The sequence below is a fragment of the Populus alba genome, chromosome 17 (assembly GCF_005239225.2).
Source record: "Populus alba chromosome 17, ASM523922v2, whole genome shotgun sequence".
NCBI classification, from domain to species: Eukaryota; Viridiplantae; Streptophyta; class Magnoliopsida; order Malpighiales; family Salicaceae; genus Populus; species Populus alba.
The window spans coordinates 11,881,509-11,905,491 of NC_133300.1; the positions used below are offsets into that span (position 1 = coordinate 11,881,509).

Here is a 23,983-nt window from a genome sequence, read left to right on the forward strand (position 1 = left end):
CCCACTTGTTAAGACTTTTATAGCAACAAGTTCAAACAAACCTTCAACCTTAAACATCTCTTAATTAAATCTCTTCAAATAGGCCTTAATACTTTTACATTCTTACTGAGTGATGACAAAGAGTTTTATTAAGCTTTTTTTGGCAAATATATTGGTGCTAAGACAAGTAATGAGCTTGCTACACAAGTTAAAGAAGTTGATGATAGAACCAGGTTCCAAACTAGACCCATTGATATCCATAAAATATGGGGGAGAGCATTTTAGACATGGTGTTGTTATCTTGTATGAATAGATCAAGGTTGTTCATAATATCATACGCATGCTTTCTAAGGTCAATAAGCCTATCACAATTATCAAGATTCATCTTCATGGTGATAAACTCCTTTTAGAGATGATTGTTTATATACTCTAACATAGCAGGAAATCTCTTATCTAATGAGGAAGGCCTTTGAATTTCCTGTTCTTATTGTGTCAGTTGTTCTGTCAAGGCTACTTGAGTGAGATCCTAAAGAAGAATGATGGCGATGGCGATTAATATGACTACAATCATGACTTATTGTTGTTTTTCCTTTTGATTTATAGAGATTGCATTTTAAGGACCCAATTTAAGAATGCTCATGACATTGTTGGCTTCATAGCATAGTAAAGGTATAACGGTATTATGTATGCTTTGATGTATATCATTCTATCCAATCCTTTTTAGAAAGCAAAGTTACTTGTAAACTGGTAAAGTAGTTTGTGGGGTGACTGATTGTGTGCTACATGGTGACAAGATAACAGCTATGAGTTTTTCCTAAATAGTTGAACAATTCAATGAGTTTTTTTTTTATTGGGTAAGCTAGTGAAGATCTATGGGAGATGATACATTGGTGGAGATATTAGTTTTTTTTTTTATATATATATATAGAGTTTTCATGTTGTTGGTCATGAAAAATTTCTTAAAAATATGCATAAGATTAAAAAATAAATTAGTTTTTGTTTAATTTTTTCATAGATAATATCATTGATAAAGTTGCTCAAACTTTAAAGAGATATTAGATGACATGACTGATCTTGGGCTCGAGTCTTGGGCTTCGACGTTGGGCTTGTTACTTTTCAGCAAAACGAAGTTCCTTGCCAAGTAGGGGACCCTTCAATCGTGAGGATAGAAAATAAATAGAGAGATGAAAGAGGGAGAAAAGTTCAATACAATGGTGAAGAGGTAAAGAGGACGGTGTTTTTCTGAATCCCTTATGGTAAGGGTGGTATTGGCCCTGCTTGTCGAAAATCACATGGCTTACCTGATGGTTGAAACAAGCAATCCTTGTAGTTCTTGCCTAGTTGTTAAGCCCAAATGGCTAGTTTTTTTTTTTTTTCCCATCAATATTCATCCCTTCTTATGACTTCAAGTAACATAATTTCCAACACTCATGAGCTTTAATTATTAGCATAATTTAGTGGAAGGTAGCATCATACATGGGAGGACTCGTCTTTTGTAGGAAAAAAAAGTTCATGGGTACAAGGTGTTTGGCTCATACCGACAAGACAAACTCTTCATGCCAAGTTTGGAGAAAACGATGATTCAATATGAAATCATAGATAAATATATAAACCCTGAATATTTATTTCGAAAACAACATGATTTAAAAGCATTGAAGTGTTTCTTACATCTTGCAGCAACAGAGGAAACAAGTAATCAAATAAAGTACACATGATGGTGCGAGAAACCAACACCGTTAATAATAAAGCCTTGACTATAAATTCACTCAAGCACACACCAAAAGCAAATAAATTTAGGAGATCACCAGTACATTTTATACCGATTAAATATAAGATAACTCGCCTTTCCTCGCAGCAACTGCTGAAAGATTTACCTCCTCCATGCTGGCTGGCTCACCTTCTCTGAAAATGAAACGAATAATCATCACAAAATCGAAAACGCTAAAACTTTCAAACTCAATCTGATAGCACCACAGATATATCAGAGAAAGGCAACTGTAAAGCACACACTGTTGTTTTGGTGGTTATGCAGGAAGAAAGGAATTGTAGTGGTGACAGAAGTCAATGGATTATACGTTCACATGCTGATGAAAGGAAAAAATAAAAAAAGAAAAGTTGCGTTTTAAGATTAATTTGCCAGTTAGAAAGCACATGCAGCTCGAGAATGAGAAGCAGATTCTCCGTCAGCCCTCGCCAGCGACAACATTAGACAACAAAGGACAAGCAGCAATGGCTAAAATTTCAATATTCCACGATTCTGGAACTGGCAGTCTGGTTCATGCCCCAAACCTGTCCCATAAGTAATAACGGCAAAACATAACTAAGAATCCTCAGGAATTCTTACCATTACCATCTTTAGTGGAAAACAATAATCTGTCAACTCTGCTTCTGCCCTTGTTGTTTGTATGAACTTTCCTCTGTGTCTGGGGTGACACTAATTTCAATTCGCCATCCTTGCTGGCTGGAAGAGAACGCGTCCGGATCAAAAAATATTCAACCCCATCTTGAACAATCCTTGGAGATCCTTGTGCTCTAAGTTTTGCTTTTGCAGATTCAGTTGCGGCCATATAGCTTGGAACTGTTGTTGCATTCTGTGAGAGACTCTCTTGATATTCCTGTTTTGTTGAAGATCTCCTCCTCCTAGTTGTCTTATTATCCTTGCTACATTCCTCATTGGAATTTATATCCTCAACCACCACGTGAATGTTATCAGCATTGCTTTCCAGATGATTAAACTGAGCATTAGGCAGCCTCTCATTCTGCAAATTAACCGTCTCCTTCGTTGTCAATGGTTTAGGAGAAGTTTCTGCCTCAACTTTTTCTAAATCTTTTGTCGATGAAACCATGGGATCAATCGTCTTGTTCGAAGGATTATCTGTGATATTCATGGGAAAATCACGAGTAGGAGATCCTGGCACCTTTATTGGGCTTAGCTTTGTCTTTTCAGTCACAGTTTCTGAGCCATCAGGAGCCCCTGGGCTGGATGCAGAGATTTTCCTTAAACTTTTCCTTACCCTCTCAAGTTCACTTGGAGGGTTTTCCTGTGCTGCTTTTGTTTGATGACTCCAAGGTTTTCTCATGTTGTTCTTAGGCTTCCCAAACTCAGTAACAGAACGCAATGAGTTATTGTCAGCATTGACAGCAGGAATCCTCCACACACCTCGTTTCTGCCTGCCATCGTTATGCATGCTTTGAGTGCTGGGCTGCTTTACACTGGACCTCGTGTCAAGAACCCGCTTTTTCTGTGGAAATGATTCCTGGAAAAGGAATTTTGACCACCGTTCTAGCCAGTTCCAAGCTGAGTTTTGTTCGACCAAATCATAATGGAGGTTCAGGGGCGTAGCAGTGGATGATGAAGCTAGAAGCTGAATAAGTAAATTGAATGCGATCGGTTCCTTTATCATGTCATATAAGAAAGCAGAAAATATAGCTAGAAAAAATGAGTATACCTTACAGATAAAAGCATTTGTATATAGCTTCTCAGGCCTGGTTGCAGTATCTAATTCAAATGGATCAACTTGCTTAGCATCATCCTGTTGAAGTAAAGCGTATTATTGAGACAACACATGCACTTGAAACCAAAAAGGTTAACATTTTATGCTATGCAAAAAGCTTGAATTGTTTTAAATGGAGAGAAGGGGAAAGGATTAAAACAAATATGATTGTTCACTGATCAATTGTAAGTATTTCAACAACGAGGAATGGCATCGATTGCAGAATGTTTTGTTCAGAGTAGCAGCTACTTCAAGAGTCAACATATGGATCGAAAACAATCGAGTTAGTTGTCTTGCGAGAAATTACCAGAAACCTTCCCTTTGTGAGTGCTTCCTGCCCATTATCCAGAACTCTAACCCCTCGTCCCCGAATTAGAGCCTGCAACTTAACAATCCCTTGCAAGCAGTGCAAAGTAGCGACAGCTTGTCGCCTGACCAAGTGTCCACGAAAGAGTGCTTGAAGTCTTATGATACCCTTGAGGACATGAAATGACCTGCGAGCCTTCACAAATATGTAATTGTATTGTATTAGCCTTAACAAGGAGAAATTGCATAACTTGAATAAGGACAAGCTAGAAAATTTGTTGCAAATTTGTGATCAACACAAAAACAATAAGAACAGCAACTTTTGATGCACAATTTAATTATCCCATTTCCAACAGGCAATCATATAATGTAGATATCAGTTATAGCAGAACTTAAATAGCCTTCTGATGATGTTTGTTTTAATATAGTGGCTGTAGGAACTCAGTTTTTTGTTGTAATTTTTCAGGCTACATTTTGGGTGACTCAAAAATAAATTCCCACATTTATACTCATTCTCCTCGCGTCCTCCCACAAACCCCTTTTGAGAATTCAAAGAACTGCATTTGTCATCAACTCACATTTGTGTGCCAATGAACAATGTTTGTCTGTATAATTTTCTTAACATGGGACTGACAAAAACACACTATATCCACGAAAGAAAACTACCAGATAGCCCCTGAAAGCAGCCTGAACTTCTGTGGCAGCTTGCTCTTGCCTGATGTCCTCTGAAGTGTCTTGAAAATCCAACCCCATAGTTTCTTCTGTATCTGCACTATGTACTCTGAGCAATAAGACAGCTTATTCATGTGGAAAGCTGGTTCCTATTTCATTAGATTCTCATATTTACCATTTTTATCTGACACATGAGATAGTGGATCTGAGATCACAGGAGGACTCAATGTCAAGTCAGCAGTTGATCCTTTAGAAATAGCAAATGCCTCCTTCACTGCAGCTCTCTTCATGAAAAAAAGGTAGATTGAAAAATTAGAACTTGCTTTTGTTGTCATGTTGAAACAAAAACAAAAACAAAAAATCATCATAGCAGAAGATTAAAGTGTTTCCATTTGTTTATACAAAAATTAAGCAGCGAATATTTTTCACTGAATCTGTTGGTAGTTTGCTATTATTACCTGAGCATCTTAATCAATATAACCTTCCACATTCATACTGAAACAAAAAACACAAGCCGGCACTCCTGCCTGTTCTCACACACATACACCCGAAGATAGAGGGAGAAGAGAGAGAGAGAGAGAGAGAGAGAGACTTACATTTGAAAAGCTAGATTTATATGATTTCTTCCTAAAGATTACAGTCTTGATCCAATTTCCTGCAGATTTTCCCATTGCAGGAAACCTAGATCGTGTAAAGTGAAACTTGTGTCTGAAGCCCTGCATAAAATAACAGAGCTCAACTCATACATTTCAACAACTTCAAAAATGAAACAGATCAAAAACTGTGCCAAGGAGAAAACTTTTCTACAACAATTTGACATCTCGCAACTTCAAGCTCTGTCTAACACTTTGCTACAACAATCCACAAAGCATTCATCAGCTACATTTTCAGTAAACAAAAGCACAATCTAATACAAACATCAATAAAAAGCCTACATGCTCAAAAAAAAAAAATTACAGCTCAACTCATCATCAGCATAATGCATGAACAGTCAAGTGTAAGAGAATATCAAAATCATTAAAACCCACTTCAGTAATTAACAAATATTCAAGAAAAAGCAACCACAGTATCTTAAAACATACAATATCCTTTCTGTACAAGTCACATTCCATTATATAAAGAGAAAAAAAAAACACTAGGAAACAATTTTCATTATATATCAAAGCAAATTTAGACACTGCAAATAAAATTTGATCTCAATGTACTAGAACTTAAAGAGAATTGGCCGGATAAATGGACCAAGAAGACAGCAGTACATGGCCAAGCTTATTAACTAAGTCAAATATAAACACATTGCAGAAATGCAACTCAAAGAACAGACCAAAAGACAACGGAAAAGAAAACTGAAGTAAAGAAAAGATCAAAAGAAAAAGGAAAAAGAAAACTGAAAGTGGGAATTAGCAGCAATGTAGTTGAGATCTGATAGTACCTGAAAAATGGAGAATGTTGTTGCTGTGGTAGCAGTTGAGTTGAAAAAAGAGTGAGTGAATATCAAATTTCAGGTGACATATAAAGCTTAAAGATAGTGAGTGAAGTTATACCAAACCTGGATACTAATTTAAAGCATGGACCCCTCCCATCTCCCTCTCATTCTCCTAAACATCAATTTTTAGTGACGTTAGGACACTGGAGAGGGTGACAAATGAGCATCACAACTCTGTAACTCTAAAAAACAAATATGAAAGGGAAATGCTAATGGCCCATTATAATTCTTTTTCCCATTTTTCATTCTATTATAGACATTTCTACTACTGAAACATGGAGAAAGGCATGCACTGGTTGCTTCTGGAGAATATAAAAATCAATGATTAAAAAAAAAAGTGTTACACTATATCTGGCTGTATTCCTTCTTTGCTTAGGCAAAAAGCATCAAGTGGAAACGTAAAAGATAAAGATTTGTAGGTAGCTGATATTCCAAGGAGCTTTAGATTGCTTTTTATGAATACCAGTGTGGTTTTTTAATGTAGTTTTAAACCAGTTTTGTTTAGAGCTATCTGTACTTTTTTTTGTTGAATTATGAATCATTATTTCACCAAAAAGAGGATGAGAATTTTAATTAAAATATAATACGTGAAGAGTTGTAAGATAAATGACGATAACAAACTTGCAGTGGATTATAGTAGAAATTATCTCAATATTTTGTCTAAAAAAATGTTCTGTGATGAGCTTTCATTTTCATTTACCAAGACTAATATATTTCTATTACAAAAAGACTAAATCTGAAGGAGGAATTACTGTCCATTTCCTAAGTAAACAATATTAGACCTCCTCAATAAACAATTTGGAGTGATCCACAATAATTTCCTTTTTTTTATTGACCTTTGGTTTTTTACGTTTCGTCTTTCAATTTTTTTTTTTTAATCTGACCCTCTAGCATTGCAATTAGGTGGGTATTGGCTTTGGGTTTTTTGTCTGTCTACGAAACAAGGACCTTGAGGTGTGGAGAAATTTCAATGCTTGGATGGTGATCGATTTTATAAAATAAAATTTTATTTTATTAGTTTATATCGGATTTGAAATATTGATAAATATTAAACCCCTTTAATTTTATATTTTTAGGAGCTCAGTTGCATGGTCAGGAAAAATATTTTTATCCTTTATATTTTTTAATGTCTATTTTTTTTTTAATTTGATCCTCCCAATTTCTTCAACAATTAACTTAATTATTTTTTCTGGTTGCCTAGATATAAGGGGTTTGGTTGCTTGGATTTAGGGTTTCATAGTGTCACGAAAAGATCTAGTGCTCAATTGATGTTCGATTTGTTATATGATTTGACTTTTATTGATTTAGAACAATTAATAATTCAGGACCAAATCAAATTCTAAAGCAAATATAAGGAGTTCTAGTTAACTAGTAGTGCAATTTTGGTTGGCATGTTAAGTATACTTGCTAAAGAGTGAGGGAGGTCACAACGCTTTAGCATTGTATGTAGCCTCTTTTAATGAGGCACATTATTCTCTCTTCCATATAGGGTAGCACATGTATATTAATTCATAATGATTTATCAGTGACCACCTTTTCTTTCTTCTTTCCCTTTATTCTCTATCTTTTCCTTGACATTCATGTTGGCTATCCTAATTTTTAAGAGGTGTCCACTCATTTTATTATCATTTTAAATTCTATACTCTTTTTTTTAATTGTTAATTTTTTGTTCTTGATCCTTTTCTATATTTATTTTTTTCTCATTTCATCCTTCAATTAAAAAATTGCAGGTTGTTCTTCTTTCCAGATTTTATCCTTAATTTTTTAATTGCAAATTTTTTATTATTTTATGAAAAAAAATTTCAATTTTATCCTTTAATCCAAAGATGTAAAATTCCCTTGCATTTGTTTTAATTTTATAATTTGATTCTCATTCTTTTTATTGCTATTTTTTGTTTTAAATCGTTTTCTAAAATTGAATTTTTTTTTTCTTCAAGTTTATTGGGAATTGGGCTCTGTGTTTTTTCTCTATGTGTTAGGGTTTATTTTCTTACATTGATTAATTGGGTTTCATGATTTGTTTTAATTTTTTTTTTCTATTCGGCTATCCTAATCTCATCCTCTGTATCATAGGTCTGAGAGATTAACTCAAGTTGACTTGTTTTGTTTGAGTTATTTCTACAAATTTTATCGTTTTTGGATTTTATCCTTCAACATTTAGTTATTTTAAAATCGAGATTTATAATTTTCCTCTATTTTCCTTTTATTGGATTATTTTATTTGCATAATTTGGATTGCAGAGTTTAATAGGCTTCCTCAGTTTACTAGTGTTTTTTTTTTTTTTTGTTATTTTTCTTAATTGATTTTTTTTATTTCGTTATTTAATATTGAATTTATTTAGAATTGAGTTTTATTAAAAAAAATTTTTTTTATTTGTATTCTATTTGATTATCACAGTATCATATTGGGCTACGATACTAGACTTGACATGTTTCTACTAGACTAAACAACATTAAATTTGAAAATTTTACCTATATTAATGATGAAAATTTAATATTTTTTTTCATCTCATTTAAATCCATCTACTCACTGTATCAGAAAGGAAAAAAAAGGAGATTTAATTCTAACTAATTAAAATAAAAAAGAAAGATCTTTAGGCTATCCATGCTAAAAATAAAATATTCATGAAGATTTCATGGCTTGCCATTTTTTTTTTTAAATTGGGAAAGTAGTTGCATTCTTTTTTTTTAAACCATCAAACTAAGTCTTTTTCCATATACTATCTAAGAAATGTACATAAAAAAAAATATAAAAAAAGTTTAAAAACCTGAAAACAATTTGATGTGCACAGAATCTACTTTTCATGGACAAATCCCAACTTACAAGGAACCCGTACGTGTAAACTATTTGATTGAATATGGACAAGGTGGAACCCCAACAGCCCTGATTAAGTAACTAAAGAAAGAAAATAGATTTTTCATGTCTTTTGGTTTTAAATCGAACGGCTTGTATTTGTTCTAGCTGGTAGTTGTACCAGACAAGATGTGGGGTCCTTTTTTCAACGAAGTAATGAGATTGGACGTGGACCCCAAGCTGGGGTCTAATCATTTAATCCTTGGCTTACTTGCTAGCAAGAAATATCATATGCTTAGAGAACTTTTCTAGTGGAAATCTAAGTAGGAAACAAAAAATAAAACACAAGAACATGTTGGTTTTGGACAGGACTTCACAAAGCCACCGACACCTTGTTAGGGTTGCATCGATGAATCCAGGGTGTATGCGTCTAACCAAAGTTTCTTACTGAGAAGAAAAGTCTTGTAAGAAAATGAAAGCTACCTGTGTGGATAATGAAGTAAAATGATTGAAAACAGTAGCCCAACTGCAAACTCCGTAAAGTATTCCAGTGTTTGGGAATATGATTAAAATCATATTTTTTTAAAAGAATTTAAATTTTATTTTATTTGATTTTTTTATATTTTTTTATTATAGTGATATCAAAAATAATTTTTTAAAAAATAAAATTTATTTTTCAAATAAAAAAACATTTTAAATAATAACTATTATTATACTCTCAAACATACCCTAAATTTTTTTACGATTCTAAGGAAGTGTTTTGTCTCGTAACTACTCTATGATCTTGCATAGCTCCTCAAAAATTTTGCTGTAATAATCTTCAATCATTCTACAATAACCTTTCCATATGTTCTTGTGTGACCGAATTAGGGAGTGTCATCGTCCTCTCAAGAATTTGTTTTCAATATATATATATAAAACTAGTTGTAATCACCTGCATTGCATACATATCCTTCGAGTATCAACAACAATATCAACATATAAACAGCACATGAATTACCTGAATGGTTATAAATCAAGATGAAAGAGGATTGCAATTTGATTATTGGTGGAGGACCTTATGTTATGTTCTGAAACCATTTTAATGTGGTTTTTTCATGTCTCGTCTTAGGAGCTTTGATTAATATTTATCAACTAGCTAGGTATTATCCCAATCAACGTCACTCTTTTCATCATCTTCCACTTGACTAAGTAGGCCTAAAACATTATATATTTTACAAATATTTCAAAAATAATTGTTTTTATCAACTGAAATATTGTTGACAACAATCTCATTTGTTATCGCAACATATCAAATATGTAATAATATTAGTGATACATAAGTTTACCTGTAATAAAAATTAGTTAGTTGCCTGCTAGTTGTTGTTAGGAACTTTTCAACAATAATGTGATTAAACTCAATACTAGCTAGTCAATATAATGACCCGAGTTTGAAAGTAAACCAGGTGAAAATTAACCTAGTTTAACTCATTCATTTTAATAAATGCACACGCAAATCTATTAGTTCCAATCAAACTCTAATATGATTTTAAAAAAAATCAAAAACATCAATTTAATATTTTTTTATTGTGACAAGTCAAACCGAATCAACTCACAACCCATGACTTAGGCCATGGATCTAGGGTTTAATAACCTTAGCATTTAGAATCTTTTTTGTATTATTATTATTATTATTATTATTATTATTATTATTATTATTATATATGCCATATATAAAAAGCTATATCAACATGTGAATTATCTTCATAAAAATAATTCATTTAAAAGAATCAACTGAATGCATGTATATTATAAAATAAAAAATAAATACAAGATAATACAATTCATAAATCATATTTCTTCACATGAAGATTCTATCATGTTTTTCAATAAAAACTTTTTTTTTCTTAACTAAAACTTTCTTCATCTAAACAAGCCACTTAAAAAAAGATTATGCCTCATGGTAAGTTCAAAAGCATATAAAAAATTGTTTGAAAATAACATATTAATATTATGCTTTAATTAATACTTAAAAGTGCATTTTTATCAAGGTTTTATATTATCATTTTACACTTGAAGTATCAATAATTCCTTAACTAGAGCATGTTTTATAATATTATGTCTAATACTATAAGATATCTTTAATTTATGGTAAATGTTCATCTTAAATACAGGCCTATAACATAAATGAAACGATTGATTGATGAGTTTAACTACTGAAATTGAGAAGACAAAGAGAAGGCTAAGCTTAGAAAAGAGATGTTGGTTCAGTCCAAACTAGAACATTGTTCGGTCATTGGTTCATATATGGAGCTGTAGATCTTGGATTTCAATTTGGTTTATATGGTTAGAAAGCTAAGACATAGGCCTAAAACTTTCATGTAGAGTCTAAGATTCAAAAAGGTTGTTTTCAAGTTCAAATTGTAGCAACAATGGAAAAGTTGAAATCTGTATTATAGCCTAGATACTGTTCAATGTTCGGCCCATATCTCGAGTTTTAGAATTCCAAATGCACTTATTCTTTTTTTGATGGAAAGCTGAGATAATTTCCTAGAACTTTTATGAGATAATCTGTTCAAATTTTAACGTTCGCAATGATGTTTTGTTCAGACAAGAAGATAAGGATTGTCACCAAGTTAAGATGTGGCCACCCACTCAACAATTAGTCATCAAATAAATAGTTTTAAATTTTGGCTTATAAAAGAAGGCATTTGACATACATTTAGGCATCTTAGGTTGTTCAGATCAAGATCTTGCTCTTGTTTTTTTTTTTTTTTGTAATGTTCAAGTTTTATTTCATGTTATATTTTTCCTTAATCTCTTGTTTATGCTTTTCATTTCCTTTACTATACGTCTATAATTACATTCTTATCTTGTTTATCTATGTTTCTCTTCTTCATTATGTTTAGCTAAGTTTATTATGTCAAGGTGAAAAGGTTTCACTAATGGTGTTAGGAAAAGTATAATATAAGCTCAATATGGACTTTAATGCTTATATCCTAAACAACTTGTTATTAACATGTCTTATCATTTTTATCTTATTAATTCTTAATACCTTGCTTGTTAAATGGTTAATCTAGATTTGTGTTTTTATAACACTTGGTACAACAAATGCTTGGCATTTTCATAGTCAACCATATGGTATAACCTACACTTATGCTATGAAAGGAATTTGATTTGTTGTTAACATAAGTTAACATCATGAATTCCTAACAATATTTAAAAGTTTGGTGTTACTTAAATTAGATAATTAATATGATCATATTAATAATTTATAATGAGCTATTAATGACAAATCATCTGATTAGAGTCTTCTTTGTGTGTGGTTTCTAGTTGAGTAATAAAAAGAGTTTATATTATACTTATTTGAAATACCATTAGTGGATCTTTTAACCTTGAAAACTGTTTTTATCATTGTTTTATCTTCACATTAATCTTACATCTCAAAATCATCTTTAACCCATCACCATCATCATTATCATCATCATCATTGTTATTGTTGTTGTTGTTTATAATTTATATAGTTAATCTCTTGTGGTTCAACCCTAGTCTTGCCAGGTTATTTATTACTTCGACACTCCTGCACTTGGGATAAGACATCAATCTTTTGGTCGTGTCATGCTTACTAAATAAAGATTTCAATTTACCGCAGTTAAATAGCATATAATTATATGCATGTCTGAAATTGATTTTTATCGAGTATATTTCCCCCACTGTATTTGTTTTTATAAAAGTCATCCAGGATAGGAAAATACTGACAAATTCTCCATCAAAGGCACGTCCTCACCATCATCATGTATTGAAAAGCGGTTGATTCTTGTTTTCAAGTAAAGCTCAAAATAGTACGGGATAAATATTAAGATTTTTTTCAACAATATATGCCTCGCATATCGAAGCCTTAGCATGCACCTTCTTTTTATTTTATTTTTTCTTAAGGTTGAATAAGAATCTTTATAGAATTAAATGAATGTTTTAAATTAAAAAAATAAAGACAATTGAAATTTAATTAGGATTCATGTGTAATCTCTAACCTCTTGAATAGACACATCCATTTATACTGGACATAACCTCAAACTTTTTTCTCAAATGATAAATGTATGAGTAGATGCTCTATTGAGTTAAAGAAGGATTGAGAGAATATCATCTCAAGTTTGTAGATTGTCTAAATAATATTTGTTTCAAGATCCTCCATGTTTCGGTTATACAACTTGTTAGAGCATATATCTTTTAAAAAATGACTAATCTTCGTGAATGCATTTTATATTCATTTTCGCAATAAATCTAGATAATCAAGTGGAATGAGTGTTTGCATAAATACATGACAATCATGACTTTGTATTCCATACAATTTTTCATCCTTTAAATTTACCAATTTAAATATATATGAAGCATATCCATCAAGAAAACTCAAACCCTTAAGTCATTGGTAAATAAGTAATTATGCATTATTATCTAAAGTGAAGTTGACTTTGGACTTTGCGACTCGTGACCTATCATAAACCAGCTCCACATTCTTACAATGACAAAATAAAGGTATATCCATTATAGCCTTCATGTTGTCCTTTGTTTTCTCTTCCATGCCCATCACCATGTTAAAAATATCTTCAAATATGTTCTTTTTTTATATGTATGACATTTAGATTATGGCGGATAATATTAGTCTTCTAATAAGAAAGCTCTCGAAAAATACTTTGTTTTATCCAATTATAAGTCACACCAAAACTAGTAAAATTATGCCTAGTAGATTAAAAATCAAACACAATACCCTAGTATTACGATACCACTTCATACAATTCTTTACCCGACGGTACCAAAGGTGCAACATCCCTTTTAACTCTACCCATAAAAAAGTCATTTCTGTTTATTTTGTACTTGTGATCGGTTAGCAAGAACCTAACATGACAAACAAAAAAAGATGTTTTATCATTATTTATTAAGGTGAAGGCCTTGTTATTTTCTATACAGCATGGACATGATAATTTTTCATGCGTGCTTCAATAAAAAAGCATCCATTGTTATATCACAATGTTTAGAAAGAAGGTATAATAAGTGACAATATTAGAATGATCTAACTTCTAATTAAATATTATAACCCTAATTGTAAACGGTATTCCTTTCATATCAATAGCTATATCATTATAAGGAAAAAAAAAATATTAATCATAAATAATATTAGTTTTATCATCATGATAAAACTATAATGACTAATTTTTTTATAAAACACTTATATCTCAAGCTCATTAGAAACAACGTTTTTTATAAAAATATCATGAGTTGGAATAAGGTACAATGACATTTCTGAAAATTATATGAGTTTAATAAGATGAATTAATATTATTAAGAATAATACACAAAACTCTTGAAATCTCTCTCTCTCTCTCTCCTCTCTATATATATATATATATATATATATATATATATATATATATATATTCTCAAATTGAAGAATTCAACATATCACCAAATATGGTATGGTGTGAGGGCTTATTATCATTATTTTTTTATAAATATTATAATACATACTCTTTTGTTTAGATTTTATATTTTAATAAAGAATATAGTAAGAAAATACTATAAAATTTAATATAAAAACAATAATATATGACCATTAATTTCGATAAAAGAAATATGAATCATTGATACATAGGAAACATGAATAAATTAAAGATTTATAATTAATGGACCAAGTTTTATTAGTATATTTTTACCATAAAATACCAGATCAAGAAAGATTTACATGTATAAATTTACAAGCATGCCTAAATGAAGATTCATTGGGCTCGGCAGTGTGCTAAGTCTCAGCATGTTGAATCTGGCGTTGGCCAAACCTCGACGTACTGCCAAGCCTTGAGCACGCTCAAAGGAATGCACATCCTTCCTTGGGCACATCCGAGGAAATGTCCATTTCCCCTTAACACACCTAAGAGAATGGCTTTCCTTCCTAGGCATATGTAAGAGAATGAGATAATGTGGATCTAACAAACATGTTAAACCCAAGATACTTGGACTTGACATTTATCCAAGTCTAAGGTGATTTAAGTCTAGCAAACATCTTAGATTCAAAACACTTGGACTCGATAGTCAGCCAAATCCATTGCATTTGGACTTAATAGTCATCCAAGTTCAATATAATGTAGATCTGACAAACATGTTAGACCCAAGATACTTGGACATAGCAAGTCTGACAAGTCTAGGTAACGACCATCCTCCATTAGCACGCTAAAGGGAATAACTATCTTTTCTTGGTACGCCCAAGTGAATGAGGTAATGTGAGTTTGGCAAACAAGTCAAACCCAAGATAATTGGATCTGACAGTCTATCATGCTTAAGCAAACATGGGTCTAACAAACATGTTATACCCAAGGTACTTAGACTTAGCAATTAGCCAAGTTCAAGACAACAACCATGCTCCCTTGGCACATTCAAAGGAATGACTATCCTCCTTTAGCATGTCCAAGGGAATGACCACATCCTTTATTGGCATGCTCAAGAAAATGACCATGCTCTCTTGAACACGTCTAAGAGGATGACCCTCCTCCCTTGAGTGTAGCTTAGAGGAAGAAGTCGGCTTCCATAAGCTTAGTTACATTTAACATCTAAAACCCTAATCTTTTTACACCTTTTAGGTGTATAAAAGTCTTCCAAGGACGTACCATATTTTTATCAAACATTAGTATAGATGTAAAAGATATTTATACCTTTTTAAATGCTATCAGGGTAAAATTACATTTCAAACCATTCTTTTCACAAAAGGATAAAGATTTATGGGATATAAATACACAATGAGATTTTCAAATCAAAGATTCACAATCTTCATTCTCTACTGCACATATATTTTCAGAATATTTATTTCTAGAATATTATTGCATTTTCTCTTTTAAATGCTTATTTAAACACTAGAGAGTCTCACCTTCATCGAAAAAAACCTTTTACAAGTACTAGCCACAATTCACCTTGCTTTACTACGCACCAATAATAAGCTATCAACACTTTTACTTAGGAGAATAGATAAGATTGCTAGAATCAATTGATTAACCCTAATTCAGAAATTTTATTCCTAGACTATTTGGATTTCCCAAAACTTTATCAATAATTTTAGCGGGTTTTTTTTATTTAGAGGTATGATTGCACATTTTATAAGAATACATATACATTGATAAAGTTTCCTAAATTAAAGAGAACACCCTGGGTAAAAACTATCACATCAAAAGTAAATGGGGTCATGAATAAATCTTCATATATCTTTTCTATTCATGCCATAAAACTATATTTTAGCAAACAAAATACAAATATTATCATATTAATAACAATTGTTATAGAACACATTGCAATTTGAAAATATCTAAACATAAATATCATTGTCTCACATCTTCTTATTTATAAAATTCTTATTTTCCCTTAGATTTTGGATAGACGACTCAAATTATTTTTACGTAATATTTTTTTTATTCAATAAGTTCATATATTTTTAATATTTATTATATCCTCATATAGTATTCAATTATTCATTAATTTATTCAATTAATTTTTTATTTAAAATGACATAATTATATATTTTTTTTGTTTTGAAAATATCCTTAAGCTTTCCAAAATATAATTTTAAGTTTTTGAAAAAATTAAATTTTATTTCTTAAAATTATGGTTAACTAATTTTGAAGTTTTATCATTTTGTAAACATTTTGAGAAATGTTGCTATTATATCCTCAATAACCACTCTTGAGCATTTCTAAAATTAAAATTAAAACAATGTTAATTTGGATAAACAATTCAATATATATATATATATAGTTGAATTAATTTATTTTTTAATGAATGTTTTAAATAATTTTAATTTTAATTAAGACCGTTATTCATGTATATTACAGTTAAACATTTCCACTCTGTTTTTTTTCCCTTTTATAATGTATGAAAATCTATATGGAACTTAGGATATTATAAGTTATAACACCATGATATGCGTAATATTGTTTTAATTCTCTCTTGTGCTAATAAAAATAAGTTCTATTATTATTATTATTATTATTATAGGAGTCCTTGTGTGTGGGTTTTGCATCTCGCGAATAAAAAATAAGATTTGATGTTCCGAATTCTTATTTTATAAATATAAAATTTATTTTATATGCTTTAAAATAAATAACAAAAAGAATAACTAAACTATAAGTCTATAACTCATATTTTACACTAAAAATTATTAAAGTAGTTACGATGTCGTTTAACAGAATCACAAATTGTTGTTAAACCTTCAAAACAGCAATCTCTGCTCCATCAGCATTCCCTAAAACCCACACAAATGGGTTCTCTCTGCAGAGCATCAAAAACCCTAAAATCACAAAAATACCTCTCTCTACTACACACATATTCCAATTTCCCTCCATTCTCTTCTACATTCACATTAAACGACAGCCGTCTTGGATTAGCCCATGACTTCTGCTCCAATTCGCGCCAAAACAGCATCGATTTGGCCCAGTACTCACCTGAGAGAATCAGAAACTTCTCTATTATTGCTCATGTTGACCATGGAAAGTCAACTCTTGCTGACCGGCTTTTGGAGCTCACTGGGACTATTAAAAGAGGGCATGGCCAGCCTCAGTACCTCGATAAACTGCAGGTTTCTTCTTATTGGTTTAGTGCTGTTTTAAGTGAAGTATGAATTGGGTTTTTGTTAGATTTTGTTTTTGCATCTAAAGTCTTAGTCTTTACTTAGGACCCCATTTATGAATTGTGCTGTTTTTGTGAGTAGTTTTTAGGACCCAATTTAGTAAATTAATTTTTTATTTTTTATTTTAATGGGTTTTCATGCTGCGCATTCCTTGTTTTGAGAGAAACAAGAATTATGGATTTTTCTGTTACTTTCAAGCATTATTTTTCAGGACCCTATTTAGTAGTGATGTTGATTTGATGGGTTGTGTTATAGACGAAGTGATAATTGTTGTTAAATGTCAGCTAGAAAAAAAGAGAAAGGAAATGTGGGCGTGTATGTGATGGAATTTTGATTCTCTTAGGTGGAGAGAGAAAGGGGAATAACAGTTAAAGCACAGACAGCTACTATGTTCTACAAGTGCAACCATAATGGCGCAAACATTAAGGATGCAGACAAAGCACCGACATATCTACTAAATTTAATTGACACTCCTGGTCATGTCGATTTTAGTTATGAAGTATCAAGATCCTTGGCTGCTTGCCAGGGTGCACTTTTGGTTGTTGATGCTGTGCAAGGTGTTCAGGCTCAAACCGTGGCTAATTTCTATCTTGCTTTTGAATCTAACCTTGCTATAATACCTGTCATTAACAAAATTGACCAGCCAACTGCCGATCCTGAACGCGTCAAAGCTCAACTAAAATCAATGTTTGATCTTGAACCCAGTGATTGTCTTTTGACATCTGCCAAAACAGGGCTGGGCCTTGAGCAAGTTCTTCCCAGTGTAATAGATCGGATACCTCCTCCTTCTGGGAATACTAGTTCACCTTTGCGTATGCTTTTGTTGGATTCTTACTATGATGAATACAAAGGAGTGATTTGCCATGTTGCCATTGTGGATGGTGTGCTGCGCAAAGGCGATAAGATTTCATCTGCAGCAACTGGTCATACATATGAAGTTGCAGATATAGGGATCATGCATCCTGAACTAACTCCAACCGGAGTTCTTCTAACTGGACAAGTGGGGTATATTGTTAGTGGCATGAGATCAACCAAAGAAGCACGCGTTGGAGACACCCTACATCATAGTCGATTCAGTGTAGAACCTCTACCAGGTATGTCCAGTCCAATTCTTTATATTTTTCCTTGAACTGATGCTTACTGATCTTTTTGAACCACAGCTAGAAACTTTAAGCAAGCTCCTGTCTCACTTATTTATGTTAATAGGTTTCAATTGAAGCCTTTGCCAAACTCTTAGCATCTTAACAAATCCATGATGATAACCTTTACAAAACTATTTGTTTCATAGACAGAGACTTGGAGAATTCACCATCTGCTAGTATGATAGTGCCTGCATGATTTTAGACAGCTCTATTTTATTAGAAAATCTAGTTTGTAGATCACTTTATGTGAGGTAAGGGAGACAAAGTAACATTAAGATACACTTGTATGTAAATACAGTGTGAGATCTTGTCCTGTCACCAGATAATTGGTAAGATAGAAATTTGCAGCATTACAAGTTACTTTAAACCACAAGAAAACCATGGCAGTTGATGTTTATGTTTGAGTTTGAGACACCACATATTGGTTTCATTCTTGTAGTAGACATGTATGGGAATTCGTGCAATTTATGGCGCTGCTGAAATTCAAATTCTGTCATGTCTATTCTAAATCCTAATATCCTTTCTTTGTGTATTCTTTTTGAAAAATGTAGGTTTTAAGCCTGCAAAACATATGGTGTTTTCTGGTCTCTATCCAGCAGATGGATCTGATTTTGATGCACTAAACCATGCTATAGAGAGACTGACATGCAATGATGCCAGTGTCTCTGTTACAAAAGAGAGCAGTTCTGCACTTGGTCTGGGTTTTAGGTGGGCTTCCACCGTCGACTGGTAGCTTTTTAACTACTTAAACCATGGTGTTTCCTTAGTTTCATCATTATGATTATTGATTCTTATCTGCAGATGTGGTTTCTTAGGTTTACTTCACATGGATGTTTTCCATCAGCGTCTTGAACAAGTGAGGATTCCATCTGTTCTGTCTCTACATTAGACAATTGAAGTTGGCATAAAACTATTCTCACTGAACATATGCATTGCCTCAGAGCAAAATGTTTGGAAAAATTGTTCTCATAATAACAATATCCAATTATCAATGGTAACAGGAACATGGAGCTCATGTCATTTCTACAGTTCCAACTGTTCCATATATTTTTGAGTATTCTGATGGAAGGTATGCTTTCTGATCCTACCTCTGTAATTTTGCCTTCACATATGCTTATTGAACGATATACTTGGTGACTTTGCTAGCAAAGCACAAGTTCAGAATCCAGCTATGTTACCCTCTAACCCCAATAAACGAGTTACAGCTAGCTGGGAGCCTACAGTCATAGCTACAATTATTATCCCTAGTGAGTAAGTTCTCATAATCCCTTTGCACAATTACTTATTATTCCATATTATCTAAAGTACTTATTCATTACGCTGTCACTGGATTGAGTAAGGTATGTGGGGCCAGTTATTACCCTTTGCTCTGAACGGAGAGGGCAGCAGTTGGAGTATTCATTTGTGGACAGGTAATTTTCTGGGCTTGACAAACTTTAGTAGTGGATTATCATGGGCAGTCACAGTACTATATAGAGTTTGGAGTGATTACTGTGCTATACTATATGTTTACTATGTAGAATGTGAAGTTGCTTACTGTTTTCTATTGCATGTTTTCATTTCATAAGCTGATCCACCATTCACATTATTGATCCTTTATGTGCAGCCAACGGGCCTTTATGAAGTATCGACTACCCTTGAGGGAAATTGTTGTTGATTTTTACAATGAGCTAAAGAGTATCACATCAGGATATGCATCATTTGACTATGAGGATTCAGAGTATGTATTCTCTTTCTCTCTCTAACACATGCACTCATGCGCTCATGCATGCATAAGTGCTCATGCCTGCTGAGACACAGAATTTTTTCATACTAAATATTGATGCCCACCAAATAGATGTGATTTGATGGTTGGTGACTTGGTGTTCCAAAAGAAGTTCTGTGACTTTTTCTATCTCTTGTTATTTGTCAAAATAACTGATTTCGGTTACTAAAGTATATTTCCTTTGTGATTCAACCATTACCAGGGAATCAGTGAATGCAAAATGTCTTCTATGTGTTCTATTTTATGGTTATAACACTGGCCACCTAATATTTGGATTCTTATAACAACAATATAGGTGATTGAAACGACAGAGATAGAAGGAGTGATTTCCAACTTTATTGTGCAACTTTGGGACTATCTTCCTTTTCTTATCTTTTGATTGGTGTCATCAACAGTTATCAAGAATCTGATTTGGTGAAACTTGACATTGTCTTAAATGGACAATCAGTCGATGCTATGGCAACTATCGTTCATAAACTGAAGGCACAACGTGTGGGTCGGGAACTAGTGGAGAAACTGAAGAAATTTATAGACAGGTATTTAATCTAATTTAACTTTGTGGGTATGGTGCTGTAGTTTCTTCTTTACTGACCATTTTCAGATAATCTTATTTTAAACAGGCAAATGTTTGAGATAACAATCCAAGCTGCAATTGGAGCAAAAGTTATTGCAAGGGAGACGTAAGTCATCTGTGCCATTGCTACCTGTTGTTAAGTTTTTTCTTTTCAGTTCCTGGTAATCTCTGTTCATGATAAAACTAGTATTTGAAATAACATTTCTGTGGTACTTAGTTCTGAAGTGGTTAATTGATTTTTTTCTCTCCCTGTTTGCAAATCAGTAGATATTGCAGTGACTATTTTAATATCAGCATTATTTAATATTCACCGCTCAACCAAACCTCTCCATATTGCTCCTTAGGATTTCGGCCATGCGAAAGAATGTCCTTGCAAAGTGTTATGGTGGTGATGTTACTCGAAAGAGAAAGCTATTGGAAAAACAAAAGGAAGGAAAAAAGCGAATGAAGCGCATTGGTTCTGTAGACATACCTCAGGAGGCTTTCCATGAACTGTTGAGAGTGTCGTAGTGCAAAATGGCAAATATGGCCATAGCACAAATCACTGATAAGATCAAATGGTTTTGGTTGACAGTTGGTGTTTGGGGATCCGTTTAATAACAAAGCTATATCTTGCTAGTCTTTCTAGAGAACCACGGTTTTGATGCAGGCAGCCTTTTCAATTCTAGCGGAACAAACTTATTTGTAAAATGAATGGTGTATCTTCAGTCAAATTCATGCATAATAAAAATCTCAAATGTCCCATGAGTATGATGTAGGTAAACTCACCATTTTTTATTCTTTGGTGAAACTGGTATTTCTCGCTACCTTTATTGTACAAATTTCTTAAAACTAGTTATTTATTTGTTGCTGAAATATAAACAGTTCTGTTTTTTTGTTTATTTCCATGCCATCCGTTCAGTAGCTCATCAACAACAATCGTGTGAGCTGGCCTTTCATATTATGGTTTATTTTGGAGATTTTAGAGATTTAAGGGAAGGAAATAGAGAAGAGAAAGGGAGAAATATTGCTGCTAAATGATCCCTTCTGTCTCTAACTGGAGGTGTCTATATTATTCATTCTAGAATTGCGAATCAGTGAATTGTGAATCTCGTTGTAGTTAATGAACTTTGCAATTTGTCAGTCCTCGATGTGGGATTACGATGATCCAGAAATAAAGTGTGGATGTAATTTGAAGACACCCAGATGGACATCGTGGACAAATGATAGCCCAGGTATGAGGAAAAAGCTGTGGCTTCTTTAAGTTTATTGATCCTCCAGACCATACAGATTTATTGTCGGGTTAAAAAGGTCTGATAGGGAGAGCTACATGTTTTTTGTAAAAATCTAACAATTAATAAAAACTAAAATTGATTAAAAGACATACCCGGGAAGACCTCGGTGATTGAGAATAAGACCATGGATAATAAAATATCTCTAACTAAAACGATTTTGTCTCATTGATGTGTTAAATGTTTTTTAGAATTATTTTTCCAAACTATTTGATTCTAAGACTACATTCTATCATTATTTCAAAGAAAAAATTTAAATTAAAAAAAAAATAACATCAATGATGATTTTGTTGTGATTGAATTTAAAAACTTCATAATAATATAATGCTTTTTAAAAACTTAAAAATAATATAATGCTTTTGCATTGCTTCAAATTTTTTTTTTTTAATTTTATTAGTCCATTCTAACAGGTGAGCATTGAAACCTCATAACCTAATCCTTTACCTAACCCATGTTTCAAATTAAACTATATATAAACTGATTTAATGTGATCTAATTAATTTAGCAAGTTTAGAAGCTACTCAAATGACTAGAAAAACTTAGTTTGATTTTAAAAAATTCAAGATATTTTTTTTTTAGTATTGAGAAAAATGATATCTTGAATCAATTTGGGTTAACTTGTTAATTTTATGACTCGGTTCATAAATCTGATAGGGTTTGATAACTTTATTTTTTTCAAACTAATTTTTATTTAAAATTTATTTGATTTTTTGACATTTTTATTATAGATAATTAAGTTTACGGGCCCTTGTTGAATAATGTTAGCGTATGCAGATGGGAAATACACTTGAAGGCATGGGGATTTTAAAAAGGAAGTCTAATGATTTCTCCATATTTGTAGAGCATAAAAATAGCCTTATATTTATAAAATATGTATCTTAATTACTCTTTCATTTTGACTTATAAGAAAATTAATCCTTTTAATATTATTGTCCCTTTCAAAATAATAGTAAGAAACAAAATAATAATATGAAAACAGATAGGGGTTTGAAATTGACCCTTCAATACTGATAAAACTGGACGGAGGCTGCTGGAACGAGACTTCTTGGCCAAGGGGCGCCACATGCAACTCCCACATGGGTGTTGCGTGTCTATCACGAGAGTTTGATTTTGGATTTTTTTATATAAAAGATTTATTTTTAAATTTTCGCAATTATCCCAAGAAAACTTTCTTTAAATCATAGTTATCATACTCCCAATTTGAAGATTAACCTGATTTAAAAATCAGGTTTTAGGTTAGATATGTTAGCTTAAATCAATTCAAATTAATTAAAAAAAAATTTAAAAATTAAAATTTTAATATTTCATATGAAAAAATTAAGAAATAATCCATATAAATATAATTTAGATATATTATAATAAATGAAATTTACAAGATTTTTTTTTTAAAAAATTTATCTTATATTGAAAAGATACTATATTAGTATATGATCCTTTTAAATTGAAGTATTTAAACAAATAAGTTTTTTTAATTCCACATAAAAAAAAACATAATTTTTTTTTAAACATTAAGTAAATATATTAAAGAGTTTCAAATCTCACATTAAAAAAATATTTTTTTTCTTATAAACATTAAGTATATATATTAAAAGGTTTTAAATTCTATATTGAAAAAATAAAATATTTTTCTAATATTTATATAGCCAACTTTGAAAAGAGTTAACAATGAAATAAAAAAATATATAAAAAAATGGGTTTTTGACCAGGAAAAAAACATATATTTTTTTTAAAAAAGTTTTATATGGGTTTTGTCGGGTTACCTAGATCAATTAGGTTTCGCCATATTTTTTCTTATTTTAATTTTTTATTTTATCTAACTGGTTTAGTTACCAGATTAACTTAATTTTAAATTAGCCCATTAAACTA

At 31.8% G+C, this 23,983-nt stretch overlaps 2 protein-coding genes across 7 annotated transcripts; one reads left to right on the plus strand and one right to left on the minus strand.

Moving 5' to 3' along the window:
* Window positions 1-1,557: 1,557 nt before the first annotated feature.
* Window positions 1,558-6,142, minus strand: LOC118031858 (protein IQ-DOMAIN 31). Of its 5 annotated transcripts, XM_035036358.2 has the most exons (9): window positions 5,998-6,142; window positions 5,881-5,903; window positions 5,048-5,167; window positions 4,627-4,735; window positions 4,446-4,546; window positions 3,781-3,975; window positions 3,429-3,512; window positions 2,324-3,344; window positions 1,558-1,881 (listed from the first exon to the last, which is right to left on the minus strand). In XM_035036358.2, the coding sequence occupies exons 3-9, from the start codon at window positions 5,120-5,122 to the stop codon at window positions 1,850-1,852; spliced, it is 1,617 nt and encodes a 538-aa protein (XP_034892249.1). In that variant the 5' UTR covers window positions 5,123-5,167; window positions 5,881-5,903; window positions 5,998-6,142; the 3' UTR covers window positions 1,558-1,849. The 5 variants fall into 5 exon arrangements, with proteins under 5 accessions (XP_034892249.1, XP_034892248.1, XP_034892250.1 ...); XM_035036357.2 differs by having other exon boundaries at window positions 5,881-6,139; XM_035036359.2 differs by lacking the exons at window positions 5,881-5,903; window positions 5,998-6,142 and adding an exon at window positions 5,259-5,302.
* Window positions 6,143-16,963: 10,821 nt separating this feature from the next.
* On the plus strand, window positions 16,964-22,139 carry LOC118031859 (translation factor GUF1 homolog, mitochondrial). 2 transcript variants are annotated; one of them, XM_073406010.1, is made up of 11 exons: window positions 16,964-17,314; window positions 17,709-18,459; window positions 19,059-19,215; window positions 19,309-19,363; window positions 19,509-19,576; window positions 19,654-19,758; window positions 19,848-19,919; window positions 20,114-20,227; window positions 20,668-20,808; window positions 20,893-20,952; window positions 21,970-22,139. In XM_073406010.1, exons 1-11 carry the CDS (start codon window positions 16,997-16,999, stop codon window positions 22,001-22,003), a joined length of 1,875 nt encoding a protein of 624 aa, XP_073262111.1. In that variant the 5' UTR covers window positions 16,964-16,996; the 3' UTR covers window positions 22,004-22,139. The 2 variants fall into 2 exon arrangements, with proteins under 2 accessions (XP_073262111.1, XP_034892252.1); XM_035036361.2 differs by lacking the exon at window positions 21,970-22,139 and adding an exon at window positions 21,191-21,727 and having other exon boundaries at window positions 16,965-17,314.
* The last annotated feature ends 1,844 nt before the right edge of the window (window positions 22,140-23,983 follow it).